Source organism: Pseudophryne corroboree, chromosome 1, assembly GCF_028390025.1.
Source record: "Pseudophryne corroboree isolate aPseCor3 chromosome 1, aPseCor3.hap2, whole genome shotgun sequence".
Lineage (NCBI taxonomy): Eukaryota > Metazoa > Chordata > Amphibia > Anura > Myobatrachidae > Pseudophryne > Pseudophryne corroboree.
This window is the reverse complement of record NC_086444.1, coordinates 618,720,292-618,736,907: the sequence shown is the minus strand read 5'-3', so window position 1 is coordinate 618,736,907 and position 16,616 is coordinate 618,720,292. Positions and strand designations below refer to the sequence as shown.

The 16,616-nt window shown below is 42.6% G+C and overlaps 1 protein-coding gene, 1 long non-coding RNA gene and 3 pseudogenes across 4 annotated transcripts in view; 2 read left to right on the top strand and 3 right to left on the bottom strand.

Annotated features, from left to right (window-relative positions):
- LOC134903249 (uncharacterized) overlaps positions 1–16,616 on the bottom strand; it is a 199,438-nt gene that overhangs the window by 48,618 nt on the left and 134,204 nt on the right. For both annotated transcript variants that reach the window (XR_010175745.1, XR_010175746.1), the window contains exon 2: positions 6,946–7,059. This is a non-coding gene — a long non-coding RNA (uncharacterized LOC134903249). The remainder of the gene's footprint in view (positions 1–6,945; positions 7,060–16,616) is intronic.
- GNA15 (G protein subunit alpha 15) overlaps positions 1–16,616 on the top strand; it is a 190,058-nt gene that overhangs the window by 118,334 nt on the left and 55,108 nt on the right. For both annotated transcript variants that reach the window (XM_063914452.1, XM_063914451.1), the window contains exons 5-6: positions 1,449–1,577; positions 6,951–7,080. In XM_063914452.1, coding sequence (XP_063770522.1) covers positions 1,449–1,577; positions 6,951–7,080 — 259 coding nt within the window. The remainder of the gene's footprint in view (positions 1–1,448; positions 1,578–6,950; positions 7,081–16,616) is intronic.
- LOC134945827 (5S ribosomal RNA) lies at positions 8,544–8,662 on the bottom strand (annotated as a pseudogene).
- Positions 13,158–13,276, top strand: LOC134945822 (5S ribosomal RNA; annotated as a pseudogene).
- On the bottom strand, positions 16,437–16,556 carry LOC134947010 (5S ribosomal RNA; annotated as a pseudogene).

Here is a 16,616-nt window from a genome sequence, read left to right as displayed (position 1 = left end):
AGACAGGAGTCTTCTGCCGCTGATTTTGACGTCTTCTTGCTTCAACCCGCCGGCTTCTGTCTTCTTGCTCTGCGAGGGGGACGGCGGCGCGGCTCCGGGAACGGACGACCAAGGTTAAGTTCCTGTGTTCGATCCCTCTGGAGCTAATGGTGTCCAGTAGCCTAAGAAGCGCAACCTAGCCGCAGTTAGTAGGTTTGCTTCTCTCCCCTCAGTCCCACGTAGCAGAGAGTCTGTTGCCAGCAGAAGCTCTCTGAAAATAAAAAAACCTAACTAAAATACTTTCTTACTAGCAAGCTCAGGAGAGCTCACTAAAATGCACCCAGCTCCTTCCGGGCACAGATTCTAACTGAGGTCTGGAGGAGGGGCATAGAGGGAGGAGCCAGTGCACACCAGTAGTACTAAATCTTTCTTAGAGTGCCCAGTCTCCTGCGGAGCCCGTCTATTCCCCATGGTCCTTACGGAGTCCCCAGCATCCACTAGGACGTTAGAGAAAATATATATGTATGTATATTATATATATGCGTCCGATACCATGCTGCTGAATTGTACATTGCATCGTGCAAGTGTGTAAGCACAACATCATGCAGGGTCCGGTGGCATGTCAGATCGGCCAGGAACACATCGCTTTGATGTGTACCCAGCCTTAGACCTATTCCTTCAGAGACCTAACTATGGGGGACATGTACTAAGGGGATCAGTACTAAATGCCGCCGGCCGGAATCCCGGCGGTCGAAATCCCGGCGGTCGAAATCCCGACGCCGGAATCCCGACCACACAATCCCGACAGGGGTGGCGAGCGGAACGCAGCCCCTTGCGGGCTCACTTCGCTCGCCACGCTGCAGGCACGGTGCCTAGCTACGCTCGCCACACTATTATATTCTCCCTCTATGGGTGTCGTGGACACCCACGGAGGGAGAGTATGTCGGGATTGTGGCGGTCGGGATTCCGGCGTCGGTATTTCGACCGCCGGGATTCCGGCCGGCAGCATCTTGACCGCATCCCGTACTAAGCAGTGATAAAAGTGGAGAAGTGAGCCAGCGGAGAAGTTGCCCATGCAACCAATCAGCTGCTCTGTATATTTTTAAAGTAAGCAAATTATAAATGTCAATGCTGATTGGTTGCCATGGGCAACTTGTCCACTGGTTCACTTCTCCACTTTTATCACTGCTTAGTACATGTCCCCCTAAATTACTTACATGTTGGAGGTTTCAAGGAAAAGTTAAGAAATATAACATAATTCATTAATACATATATGACCATATGGACACACAGAAGATACAGTGCCCATAATTTATATTACATGTATCACTGATAAGGGAGACATGAGTGCAGTTTGGCATATACTATATTCCTGAGCGTTATTACAGTTATACAATAGAACACTATGCTTCAGGATTACATAATGGAATATTTATGCCTTCTTTGTCTGAACTGACAATCATTTGCAGTTATCTGACCAACTTGGAGCGTATCACACAAGATGGATACATGCCCACAAATGAGGACATTCTGAGGATTCGAGTGCCAACTACAGGAATCAATGAGTACTGCTTCTCTGTGGACAAGGTTAATCTTCGGTAAGTACAGCAGCTAGGGACATTTGCTTGAATAGAAGTGAAACTCAGAAAATTAGAATATCGTGCAAAAGTTCATTTATTTCAGTAATTCAACTTAAAAGGTGAAACTAATACATTATATAGACTCATTACATACAAAGTGAGATATTTCAAGCCTTTATTTGTTGTAATTTTGATGATTGTGGCTTACAGCTTAAGAAAACCCCAAATCCAAAATCTCAGAAAATTAGATTACATAAAATTAATAAAAAAAGGATTTTAAATACAGAAATGTCGGCCCTCTGAAAAGTATGATCATGCATATGTACTCAGTACTTGGTTTTGGCCCCTTTTGCATGAATTACTGCCTCAATGCGGCGTGGTATGGATTCTATCAGCCTGTGGCACTACTGAGGTGTTATGGAAGACCAGGATGCTTCAATAGCGGCCGTCAGCTCTTCTGCATTGTTATGTCTCATATGTCTCATCTTTCTCTTGGCAATGCCCCATAGATTCTTTATGGGGTTCAGGTCAGGCGAGTTTGCTGTCCAATCCAGCACAGTAATCCCACGGTCACGGAAGCAGGTTTTGGTACTTTCGGCAGTGCAGGCAGGTGCCAAGTCCTGCTAGAAAATGAAGTCACCATCTCCATAAAGCATGTCTGCTGAAGGAAGCACAAAGTGCTCTAAAATGTCCTGGCAGACGGCTGCGTTGACTCTGGACTTAAAGCACAGTGGACCAACACCAGCAGATGACATGGCTCCCCAAATCAACACAGACTGTGGAAATTTCACACTGGACTTCAAGCATCTTGGATTGTGTGCCTCTTCATTCTTCTTCCATACTCTGGGATCTTTGTTTCCAAATGAGATGCAAAATTTGCTCTCATCAGAAAAGAGGACTTTGGACCACTGAACACCAGACCACTATTAGTCGACAGTAAGTAAGTCGACAGGGATGGTAGGTCAACAGGGTCTTTAGGTCGACAAGTCAAAAGGTCGACATGAGTTATTGATGTTTTTTTGGTGTCGTTTTCTCCGTACAGTGACTGGGAACCCCAATTAGGGCACCATGTCCCCTCGCAGGTTACCTTTCCCAATTGTAGTCCACATGGATCGTAAAGTATGAAAAAGGTAAAAAAAAAAGAAATTTTTTTAAAAACTCATGTCGACCTTTTGACCTGTTGACCTAGAACATGTCGACCTAAAGACCCAGTTGATATAGAAACCCGGTCGACCTACTTACTGTCGACCAATAGTGGTTGACCAAAACATTGTCAACCTAAAGACCCGGGGCCAGAAGCATCATCGCTTGGAAAGTGATAAAATGGAGAGAGAAAAAGTACCAGCCAATCAGCTCCTAACTGCCATTTTTCAAATACAGCCTGTGAGATGGCAGGTGGGACCTCATTGGCTGGTACTTTATCACTCTCCACTGTATCACTTTCCAAGCGATGATGCATTTGGCCCCGGATCCCCTTTTTTTCTTGTTAGGAAAAGGCCATTCAAAAGTGTGGAGGAGCTTCACAAGGAAAGGACTGAGGCTGGAGTTAGAGCATCAAGAGCCACCACACACAGACATGAGCTTCAAATGTCGTATTCCTCTTGTCAAGCCGCTCCTGAACAACAAACAACGTCAGATGCGTCTTACCTGGGCTAAAGAACGATTTACCTGTATGATACTTGAATGGAGAGGGGAGATGGAAGATGAAAGGGGCGATTTTGAATAGGCTGAGTATAGTATGGGCGTGTTTGTGTAATTAGGTAAAAATGCAGGCCCGCACAGCGATGTATATACATCTGCCAAAGACGTATTAATTTTCAATGCCTGAGGAAATGGGTGAATAAACTGATAATGATGACTCTTAAGGGCCATATACACTGGGGAGATGTGGTGGTAGATGTGTGCTGAGCGAACCGCTCTGCACACATATTTCCCCCCGCTCAGCACAGCGCGATGTGTGCTGAGTGAGGGGAGGGCGCTCACTTCGCATAACGCTGAAGTGAGCGACCCGCTAGATTGAGCCTGCATGCAGGCCAATCTGGCACCAGTGATAGCGACGCGCGGGACCGTGCATCGCTATCGCTGTGGGGGGTACACACGGAGAGATCAGTGCTTAACTTCTAAGCAGTGTAGTCAGATTACTTAGATTTTAATCATGGTTCTCTCCGTGAGTACCCCCCTTTACAATCCCTACTAGCTAGCGACTTCTGATTGCTGAGAATGATATGCGCTTTCTACATTGTTTTTGCATATATTTTTTAAGTCATGGAATTTCTTTATCTGCTGTATTTCTAGCCTAATAGAAATTCAAATTTGAATTCAAAACAAATATTTAAGAAAATGGGTGTAATAATATCAGACGTATACCTGACACAGGCTCGTTGCATATGCTGTTGGTTCAGACATGCACCGTGTATAAATTATACATTATTATTATTATTATTATCCTTTATTTATATGGCGCCACAAGGGGTCCGCAGCGCCCAATTACAGAGTACATAAATAATCAAACAGGAAAACAGCAACTTACAGTTGAAGACAATATAGGACAAGTACAGGGTAAATAAACATAGTTACATCAGCAGATGACACTGGAATAAGTATCAGGTGGCAGAAGACTGCTGGATTTGGTGCAGTTGAAGATTATTAAAGTGAGAAAAAGGATAAGCACATGAGGAAAGAGGGTCCTACTCCTGCGAATTTACATCTATACTGTACATACTCTGCACTCACCAAATTACACTCCAGACTGTATTTCATTTAAATTCAGGGAATGTTGGTTCCAAAATAATGCAGTAATTTGTCATGCTGGCAAACTAACGTCAAAGTCTTCCCTTCTGGCCAATCCCTATACTGACTATGGCCAGGTGGCATCTCACATGGGGTTGGTGAATAAATAAAAATATACACTGTGCTGCGCATTTAGTATGGTTTTGCAGTTTGGTGGCAGGGGCTCTATGTGTGGTCTTGACAAAGGTTCCTCAGTGGACCGAAATGTCAACAAATATCTGGTTTTGTATTAATGAGTTAATAAACTCCTACACAACTTTTGCATAAAATAAGAATACTAGTGAATTCTCTCTTTCTACCCACATTTCTCTATCTATCTATCTATCTATCTATCTATCTATCTATCTATCTATCTATCTATCTATCTATCTATCTATCTAGGTTTAGGCAGGTGCAGAAAAAATGCTGCAAAGTGAGAATGCTTTCAAAAATAGAAGTGTTAAAAGTTATTTTATTAATGAACAAAATACAAAGTTAATGAACGGAAGAGAAATCTAAATCAAATCAATATTTGTTAAGAACTGTCTTCAGCATAAAGAAGAACAAGAAGTCCTGGAAGTGATGGTAGGGCCCCACAGATCCATGATCTCAACATCATCGAGTCTGTCTGGGATTACATGAAGAGGCAGAAGGATTTGAACAAGCTTGATTTGATTTGGATTTCACTCCTGTTCATTCACTTTGTATTTTGTTAATTACTAAAAATAAACTATTAACACTTCCAATTTTGAAAGCATTCTTACTTTGCAGCATTTTTTCCACACGTGCCTAAAACTTTTGCACAGTATATATATATATATATATATATATACACACACACACACTGCCTCGCAGCACTGAGGTCATGGGTTTGATTCCCACCATGGCGCTAACTGTGTGGAGTTTGTATATTCTCCCTGTACTTGCGTGGGTTTCCTCCGGGTACTCCGGTTTCCTCCCACAATCCAAAAATATACTGGTAGGTTAATTGGCTCCCAACAAAAATTAACCCTAGCGTGAATGTGTCTGTGTGTACAAGTGATAGGGAATATAGATTGTAAGCTCCACTGGGGCAGGGACTGATGTGAATGGGCAAATATTCTCTGGACAGCGCTGCGGAATAAGTGTGCACTATATAAATAACTGGTAGTAAATAAATAATATATACTCGTATATATGTTTTGCCAATATATGTTCTCCAGAGTGATCCACCTTTAGAATATTATCATGCAAACTATAAATTAAACTACATTTTTCATAAGGTTTGGTTAATTTAAAAGGTGACTTACACATATAATTTGTTTAATCTTCAAGAAATATGTAATATTTAGAATCTTATTTGAATGCCATCAATTTCTCAGAAGAGTTTTCCCCTTGACATCCAGCCTGTTATAATGACACAATGGTTTACAATGACCTAATTAAACCATTTTATTCCTGGGTACACATTTTGGTGGACTCTATAAAGTTAACTTATTCAATAGATTTAATTTATACAATTTATTCAACATAGATCAAACAACTATCTTGAGAGGGGATGTAGTTAAAATGCCGCCAGACAGGATCCCGGCTGTTGAAATACTGACACCGATATCCCGAACGACGGCATCTGACCGGCGTAAAAATCCATCCCAACAGATCCTGTCATCAAAATACCGAAGCCCGGAATCCTGATTGCTTTTCCAGTGGGATGCGGTTAGGGTTAAGCACTTGGAAGGGGAGGTTAGGGTTAGGCACCAAGAGGGGAGGGTTAGGTTTAGGCAGCAGGGAAAGGAGGGTTAGGGTTAGGCACCACTGGGGAGAGTTAGTTGTCAGAGGCAAGCACACAGAAGTCACTATCCCGATGGTCGGGATGCCAACAGTGGCATCTGGACAGTCAAAATCCTGACAGATCCCAGTAACTATTTTAACCCTATCCCTAATCCTAACCCACCCCTCATGTAGCCAAACTCTAACCTCCCCTGCCATATCCTAATCGTAACTTTCTCGCCACGCAGCATAACCCTAACCCTCATCCTAGTCCCTAACCATAAAATGAACCTCTGTACTTACCTTTGAGATAATGGGCGGGATGCGCTAATGGGAAAATGCAGTAAAAACTACGTTTTTGGGGTTTACTGCATTTCCTGTATGCACTAACCCCCGGTCGTCTGGTTTTTGATGTGGAAAATAACGCTACAAGCCAATTGGCTTCTCCACATTGCTGCCAGAGGGATCCGATCAGATCCCTCCCAGTATGCCGTGCAGCTGCCACTTCTCTTCTGCGCAGATGGACTCCTGAGTCATAAACCCGGAAGTCCAGGGAAGGGAGCACATCATGGAGGACAGCTCTTTTGTAGGAGCCGTCCTTCGCAATACTAATCGTATATGTTGGTGCATATGCGATTAGTGTCGGCGCAATATGTGGCAAGATGAACCACAACAGGTTGGTACATCTCACTATTTGACCATTGGGAACCACTGTTGGGATTCTGACTGTCAGTACCCCCAGTGAAGAGTTCTTGACCTGCATCCCCCTGCTGAGATGTTAAATGTACCAGTACTATATATGAAAAAAAGTGAATTCATCCTACTTGTTGTGATTGTTACCACCAGTAATTGTGTGTACCATACTCACTCTAGGATGGTGGATGTTGGGGGACAGAAATCGGAGCGAAAAAAGTGGATCCACTGCTTTGAGAATGTGAATGCTCTCATCTATCTGGCATCACTCAGTGAATATGACCAACAACTGGAAGAAAACAGAAAAGAGGTAATATATACACCTGACAAAAATCTGTGTAAAGATTAAAACGTTAATACATACCGAGCCGGGGTTCCTGTGATTCTTTAATCAGTCACCTTGGAGTGCCGCCGTCGGTCTGTATATATATATATATATATATAATGGGGGGATAAGGGTACCGGCGACTTGTGTTGTTTAAAATGCAATTGCTAAAATTTTTAGATTTAAAAGCCAAAAAATATGTAATAATCCAAACGAGCTTTAATATCACATAAAAGTGGATCACAACATAAAAAGTACTTCAATGTATTGATAAAAATATATAAACATAAAAGGTCTTTGTAAAAGATAAGGAGTTCTGACTTATCTTTAAAAATAGGCAAGGGGGTCACTGCAGGGAGCCCAACGCGTTTCGTCACACCAGACTTCTTCAAGGGGTAAGGACAGAATGAGATAACATGCCTATTTATACCCCTGGTATACTAGCTCAGGGTTGGTGATGTCATAATTGATCATGTGATCTAATGAAAAAATATAACCTAAAAAAAAATCAAGGACACTCAATTGAAACATAGCCTAAGGCAAAGGAGGTCACCATAGGGATGTACACATTAAAACCGAGTGGTTTGTAAGGCTCAAATGATGTTAGGAATGTTCAAAACTGTAAAAATGTGATGAATCGCGGCACTTCCGCCACACTTCCGGTGACGGAGGTGACGCGTCACTTGTCTCCGGGTACTTCCGCCCACTTCCGGTTTTGCTAGTGCGCATGTGCCGGCGGCGCTGCTCGTTCACTGCGCATGTGCCCGCAGCCTCTCCAGATAGCAACAGTCTATGTTCAGGTCTCCATGCTGTGTATGTCCTTCTTATTATGTGCTGCGGCGGCCATGTTGTTGGAGGGAAACTCCATAGAGGATAAAGGAAATGCGGTGGCCATCTTTAAGGAGTCTTTGGAGACCCAGAATCGTGGTTTATCGGTATCCATGACGACGGATCCATATAAATAGAAACACAAACAGAAAAGATATGGTAAAATCTATGTACTGGTTTCTTTTTTGCAGATAAAATATGCTGGAAACTATTATATGAGGGAATAATACTAGCCCACATGAAATACATTAAAGTGACAGACACACAACGCTACCAATGTGTATCTAGAAAGTGACATCCTGTTAAAAAGCCATACATAGGTGATAAGAGGATTTGCAAGTGCCACTAATTACTGAGATTAGAAAAAAGAAGAGAAATGGTTGTAAGATTACAACCCCAAAGATTGTGAGGAAAAAGAAGGGGGGAAGAACCAAGCGCAGAGTATTGAACCTAATAAAGGATATATAAACAATATAAGAGTGATGCTGGGAAGGTGATGATATTTAAGCTCAGAGAATTCATAGTGTTATAATTCATAAGGTGAGTCGTAAACGGTGTCAACCTGGTTAATATCATGTGGTAATGGATTGGTCACTGGTTAGCTTGACCTTATTTGTCAGTCCTTACAGTACCTGATCTTCCCAGGCAGTCCCCCTCCCTGGTACTGATCAGGCCCAAACACTGCTTAGCTTCCAAGATCGGACGAGATTGGGCGTACCAGTGTGGTTTGACTGTACACGAAAAGTAAACATCTTATCGCCAGAAACCCGATCGCAAATTAACACACGAGCCCTGATTATTCAATGACTTTAATATAGTGTGACATGGACACCCAAAAGGGGAAGGAATGTGCAAAAGACCAATTGTGGCGACAAAGGAAAAAGGGAGTATTGGAGGATACAGCACCTCATAGAAAGGGTGCAATCTCATAGCTCTCGTTCAGACCCGTAGGTTGCAAGGTCTGTAGCTGGAATATCCAGTACATCTCCCTTCTCGAGAGTTTGTTCGCGAGGTCACTTCCTCTCTCTCCCAGACATACATGCTCAATCGCCTTGAACGTGAGATCCTCAGGGTTGGAGTTATGCTGTGATGTGAAATGTCTAGAAACAGTATGGCTCTCCACCTTATTCTTAATATTCCTTATGTGTTCCTGGATCCTCATCTTTAATGGTCTTTTGGTCTTGCCCACGTACTTCTTTTTGCAAGAGCATTCCAGTAAGTAGATCACGGACATGATATTACAGTTCATGAATTCTTTTATGGTGTATTGTTTCTTGTCCTCCATGTCGCTAAAGGTTTTTCGATTTGGATGTAGGTATTTGCATACATTACATTTCCCACACTTAAAGGAACCCACACACTTTGGCATTGGGGTGCTCTTGGTGGACTTCTCCTTCAACAGGCTGGGTGCAAGATGGTCCTTCAGGTTTCTAGATTTCTTGAAGATGAGAACTGGTTCAGACGGTAGGATGTCCTTAAGTTCTGGGTCCATGAGAAGAATGTTCCAGTGGTTCCTGAGCGAATTCCTGATGGTCTTTTCGTGTTGATTGTAGGTGGTAATGAAGGCAACCGAATCTTTCTTAGCATCTCTTGGTTTGTACTTCAGGAGGTCTTCTCTGTCCACATTCCTTGTTTTTTCTAGGGCTTTCTTCAAAATGGGCCCCGGGTATTCTTTGTCCTGGAACCTTTTGCTGTAGACCTTTAGTTGGTCATCACAGTCCTTGGGATTCGTACAATTCCTTTTTATCCTTGAGAACTGTGATGCCGGAATATTATCCTTCCACTTCTGGAGGTGGTTACTTCGGTAGTGCAAATAACTGTTCATATCCACCTCCTTGATATAGTTCAGGCCTGGCCAACCTGTGGCTCTCCAGATGTTGTGAAACTACACATCCCAGCAAGCCTTGCCACAGTTTTAGCATTGCCTAATAGCAAAACTGTGGCAAAGCATGATGGGACTTGTAGTTTTACAACAGCTGGAGAGCCACAGGTTGGCCAGGCCTGATATAGTTCTTAGTGGAAATGCCTCCATTTTCACCAGTTAAAATCAAGTCCAGATATTCGACCGATTTGCCATTGGTGTTTGAGGTAAAGGTCAAGTTCAGATCATTGTTTCCCAGCATATTTAAAAACTCAAAAGATTCAACCGTGCCGTCCCAAATGATTAAAATGTCGTTGATGTATCGTCTGTAGAGTACCACATTCTCCTTAAAAGCACTAGAACCGTAAACATGTGTCTTTTCCCAACATCCCATGAATAAATTGGCAAAGCTTGGGGCAAAAATCGTCCCCATAGCTGTGCCGCAGCATTGTAGGTAAAACTGGTTAAGAAACTTAAAATAATTATGGCTGAGGATAAAAAGCATAAGATCACAAATAAAATCTCGGTGGATGGAAGTAAGGGTTGGATCGTTGTTCAAATATTCCCTGCATGCAGCTATGCCTTTAGAGTGTTCAATGCATGTGTACAGGGATTGAACATCCACTGTCGCCCATATATACGTGTCCTTCCACTCCACTGCTCCAAGTATATTGAGTATTGATGTTGTATCTTTCAAATATGATGGTAATGCTATCACATACTTTTTCAAGAAAACATCCACGTATTCTGATAAATTGGAGGTTAGTGAACCTATGCCCGCCACTATTGGTCTGCCGGGTGGATTAATCAGGGATTTATGGATCTTCGGTAAAAAGTAAAAAATGGGGGTAATGGGATTGGATTGCATACGAAACTGGTACTCTTCCTTTGTTATCACATTACTCCGTAGTGCATGTAGAAGTATGGTCCTTAGCTCTTCCACAAAGGGTTCTTTTGGATCACCCTGGAGTGGTGTGTAGGAATTAGCATCCCCCAGTAGTCTTAGTGCCTCTTTTGTGTAGAGGTCATGGTCCATTATAACCAACCCCCCCCCCCCCCTTTGTCGGCCTGCTTTATAACTATGTTGTTGTTTTTTTGCAGTTTTTTCAGGGCTTCGCATTCACGGTTCCCCAAATTTCTTCCTGTTTCTGTTCAGTATCACATAAGTCCTTTTTTACCATATCATAAAAGATACTGACGTTGCTTCCCTTTGACTCGAGTGGGTAATATTTCGATGTTGGTTTAAGACCAGACTTGGAGCGTTCCTCATAATTATTTATGACAGCATCTTCTTTACGCAAAAAATGTCTCTTCAAAGTTAGCTTTTTCACAAATTTATTCAAATCAATAAAAGTCTCGAACTTGTTCAAACCACTCGTTGGTGCAAAAGTCAGACCCTTACTGAGGAGTGTGACCTCTGGTTCCGTTAAAATGTGCTTAGATAGGTTAAAGATGCCTTTGTCCCATGATTCGGCTAATGTAGATTCCTTCTTTTCTGGTCTCTCCCTCCTACCGCCCCGTTTTCCTCCTCTTCTAGAAACCTTCTTTTCATGGGAGATGCCTGTCTGCTGTCCTCTCTCACCATGTTTCTCACCATGGGGGTGATTCCGAGTTGTTCGCTCGCAAGCTGCTTTTAGCAGCATTGCACACGCTAAGCCGCCGCCTACTGGGAGTGAATCTTAGCTTCTCAAAATTGCGAACGAAAGATTCGCAATATTGCGAAAAGACTTCTCTGTGCAGTTTCTGAGTAGCTCGAGACTTACTCTGCCAGTGCGATCAGTTCAGTGCTTGTCGTTCCTGGTTTGACGTCACAAACACACCCAGCGTTCGCCCAGACACTCCTCCGTTTCTCCAGCCACTCCCGCGTTTTTCCCAGAAACGGTAGCGTTTTTTCACACACTCCCATAAAACGGCCAGTTTCTGCCCAGAAACACCCACTTCCTGTCAATCACATTACGATCACCGGAACGAAGAAAAAACCTCGTAATGCCGTGAGTAAAATACCAAACTTCATAGCAAATTTACTTGGCGCAGTCGCAGTGCGAACATTGCGCATGCGCAATAAGCGGAAAATCGCTGCGATGCGAAGAAAATTACCGAGCGAACAACTCGGAATGACCCCCCAGGTTCGTGCACCTGTTCTTGCCGATAAAAAATCATGGTCCCCTGTGGAGTCTCTTCTTTGTAGAGCTGAGAATCTGTTTATTGTTCTTATGTGTGGGTTCGATGGGGAATCTTCACTATTAGTCCTGGTTTTCTTCCCTTTGTTAGGTACCGTCTTCCATTGGTACCTCCCCATTCCATTAGACTGATGGCCGGGAGCCTTAAACCAGCTCCAGTTCTTCATGTGTCCTTGACTGTAATCATTTCTGTCCCGAAGAAATTTCTTCTCTCTCCCTTTAATGACTTCCCCTTCAACATGCTCTAATTTCTTGTTAAGTACTTTTTCATTGATAATGTAGTCCTCCTTGTCCTTGAATCCGATCATGTGGACAGAGAAGACCTCCTGAAGTACAAACCAAGAGATGCTAAGAAAGATTCGGTTGCCTTCATTACCACCTACAATCAACACGAAAAGACCATCAGGAATTCGCTCAGGAACCACTGGAACATTCTTCTCATGGACCCAGTACTTAAGGACATCCTACCGTCTGAACCAGTTCTCATCTTCAAGAAATCTAGAAACCTGAAGGACCATCTTGCACCCAGCCTGTTGAAGGAGAAGTCCACCAAGAGCACCCCAATGCCAAAGTGTGTGGGTTCCTTTAAGTGTGGGAAATGTAATGTATGCAAATACCTACATCCGAATCGAAAAACCTTTAGCGACATGGAGGACAAGAAACAATACACCATAAAAGAATTCATGAACTGTAATACCATGTCCGTGATCTACTTACTGGAATGCTCTTGCAAAAAGAAGTACGTGGGCAAGACCAAAAGACCATTAAAGATGAGGATCCAGGAACACATAAGGAATATTAAGAATAAGGTGGAGAGCCATACTGTTTCTAGACATTTCACATTACAGCATAACTCCAACCCTGAGGATCTCACGTTCAAGGCGATTGAGCATGTATGTCTGGGAGAGAGAGGAAGTGACCTCGCGAACAAACTCTCGAGAAGGGAGATGTACTGGATATTCCAGCTACAGACCTTGCAACCTACGGGTCTGAACGAGAGCTATGAGATTGCACCCTTTCTATGAGGTGCTGTATCCTCCAATACTCCCTTTTTCCTTTGTCGCCACAATTGGTCTTTTCCACATTCCTTCCCCTTTTGGGTGTCCATGTCACACTATATTAAAGTCATTGAATCATCAGGGCTCGTGTGTTAATTTGCGATCGGGTTTCTGGCGATAAGATGTTTACTTTTCGTGTACAGTCAAACCACACTGGTACGCCCAATCTCGTCCGATCTTGGAAGCTAAGCAGTGTTTGGGCCTGATCAGTACCAGGGAGGGGGACTGCCTGGGAAGATCAGGTACTGTAAGGACTGACAAATAAGGTCAAGCTAACCAGTGACCAATCCATTACCACATGATATTAACCAGGTTGACACCGTTTACGACTCACCTTATGAATTATAACACTATGAATTCTCTGAGCTTAAATATCATCACCTTCCCAGCATCACTCTCATTTTGTTTATATATCCTTTATTAGGTTCAATACTCTGCGCTTGGTTCTTCCCCCCTTCTTTTTCCTCACAATCTTTGGGGTTGTAATCTTACAACCATTTCTCTTCTTTTTTCTAATCTCAGTAATTAGTGGCACTTGCAAATCCTCTTATCACCTATGTATGGCTTTTTAACAGGATGTCACTTTCTAGATACACATTGGTAGCGTTGTGTGTCTGTCACTTTAATGTATTTCATGTGGGCTAGTATTATTCCCTCATATAATAGTTTCCAGCATATTTTATCTGCAAAAAAGAAACCAGTACATAGATTTTACCATATCTTTTCTGTTTTGTGTTTCTATTTATATGGATCCGTCGTCATGGATACCGATAAACCACGATTCTGGGTCTCCAAAGACTCCTTAAAGATGGCCACCGCATTTCCTTTATCCTCTATGGAGTTTCCCTCCAACAACATGGCCGCCGCAGCACATAATAAGAAGGACATACACAGCATGGAGACCTGAACATAGACTGTTGCTATCTGGAGAGGCTGCGGGCACATGCGCAGTGAACGAGCAGCGCCGCCGGCGCATGCGCACTAGCAAAACCGGAAGTTGGCGGAAGTACCCGGAGACACGTGACGCATCACCTCCGTCACCACAAGTGCCGCAATTCATCACATTTTTACAGTTTTGAACATTCCTAACATCATTTGAGCCTTACAAACCACTCGGTTTTAATGTGTACATCCCTATGGTGACCTCCTTTGCCTTAGGCTATGTTTCAATTGAGTGTCCTTGATTTCTTTTAGGTTATATTTTTTCATTAGATCACATGATCAATTATGACATCACCAACCCTGAGCTAGTATACCAGGGGTATAAATAGGCATTTTATCTCATTCTGTCCTTACCCCTTGAAGAAGTCTGGTGTGACGAAACGCGTTGGACTCCCTGCAGTGACCCCCTTGCCTGTTTTTAAAGATAAGTCAGAACTCCTTACCTTTTACAAAGACCTTTTATGTTTATATATTTTTATCAATACTTTGAAGTACTTTTTATGTTGTGATCCACTTTTATGTGATATTAAAGCTCGTTTGGATTATTATATATTTTTTGGCTTTTAAATCTAAAAATTTTAGCAATTGCATTTTAAACAACACAAGTCGCCGGTACCCTTATCCCCCCATTCTATACTCTTCCTAGCAGTACTGTACCAGTAGTGCACTCTTAAGGGTTGGCAGACACCTTTTAACAAGGCTTCGTGTGTTTTTCTTTTAGCAATTTTATTTTTCATGTTTTACTGAGAACCCACCTCACAAGTGGCGCTGTATCATTTCTTGCTACACATATATATATGCAAGGGGGGGGTGGAATTTAGCGACCAATGGTGTCTTTAAAAAGATAAACACTCACACTATGAGTAAATAAATATAAAATAAAATACAATTTATTCACATAAAAAAGAAGAATATTTTGCACATAAAAGTTTCTTAATAACAGGTCTCTTTAAAAAATGGGATAAAAACAATGTACACATAAAATATATTACCAGTTAAAATATATATAAATAAGAAGATTATTGCTTAACTGGGTGTGTGGTCACTGCCAGGTTGACCAACGCGTTTCGTCATTCAGACTTCATCAAGGGGTATTGGCAGAGTGGGACCAGGCTTCTATTTATACCAGTACTGATCTAATAGCAATTATGACATCACTTCCTGTTGTTTGCACATGGTATTGCAGAGCAGACTATGGGGGTCATTCCGAGTTGTTCGCTCGCAAGCTGCTTTTAGCAGCTTTGCACACGCTAAGCCGCCGCCTACTGGGAGTGAATCTTAGCTTATCAAAATTGCGAACGAAAGATTAGCAGAATTGCGAATAGACACGTCTTAGCAGTTTCTGAGTAACTCCACACTTACTCGGCATCTGCGATCAGTTCAGTGCTTGTCGTTCCTGGTTTGACGTCACAAACACACCCAGCGTTCGCCCAGACACTCCTCCGTTTCTCCAGCCACTCCCGCGTTTTTCCCAGAAACGGTAGCGTTTTTTCGCACACACCCATAAAACGGCCTGTTTCCGCCCAGAAACACCCACTTCCTGTCAATCACATTACGATCACCAGAACGAAGAAAAAACCTCGTAATGCCGTGAGTAAAATACCTAACTGCATAGCAAATTTACTTGGCGCAGTTGCACTGCGGGCATTTCGCATGCGCATTAGCGACTAATCGCTCCGTTGCGAGAAAAATTACCGAGCGAACAACTCGGAATGACCCCCTATAATTTATTAGTTACAATTCTTATAGATCATGAGTAGATAGTATATATGGGTACAGTGTGTATTAAATGCTGTAAATGCAAGTTTGGAGCAGGAAAGGTGGATAAAAAGTCACTGAAAAGTAGCGCTGGCGGCTTTTCCGCTACACTTCCGGTGTCCTGACGTCGCGTCACTTCCGCCCCACTTCCGGAGATGGGACCGCGCATGCGCCCGCGGTTTCCACTGATTCTGTTCTTCCTAGAGGTCAAGAGTATTTGTACAGATAGCTCCAGCGGCGGCCATCTTTGTGTCGTTTTTTCATAGGCATTTCCATGCGGCGGCCATGTTAATGGAGATCAGGGATATTATTATGTCAGTCCTCCGTGATATGAAACATGGGAATAGAGAAAGAGGTTTAGTTAATAGGTGATTAAGAGCAATCTGGTCACCATAGTAACAATTCCTAAGCGGATGGACACTTAATAATAGGGCATTCATATAAGTAAATGGACAGTGCTACATCAAATAGGTGGATTTGTGATCAATTAAGTGCGCGAGCGTGTAGATTAATGAGATATATACATATAAATATAAGAGTAAGTAGTTAAAGTGCTTTGTGCAATTAATATTAATAATAAGGTGCAGACAGTTAATTGATGATATTCATAAAGTGCAGACATTGAAAATGGAGCTAGTGATAAGCTCATATGAGTTTTTTATATTAACGTAGTTGTAATAATGACATGCTCATGTAGGCTTTTTATGTGAGTTTTGGTTACAGTACCTGATATTCCCAGGTGGTCTCCCTAGTCTGGTACTGATCAGGCCCGACACTGCTTCGCTTCCAAGATCGGGCGAGGTTGGGCATTTCCAGTGTGGTTTGACTGTAATAATTACTTACCATACATGTGTCATATTACGACTATAAACATATAGTGATTTAATTGATGTC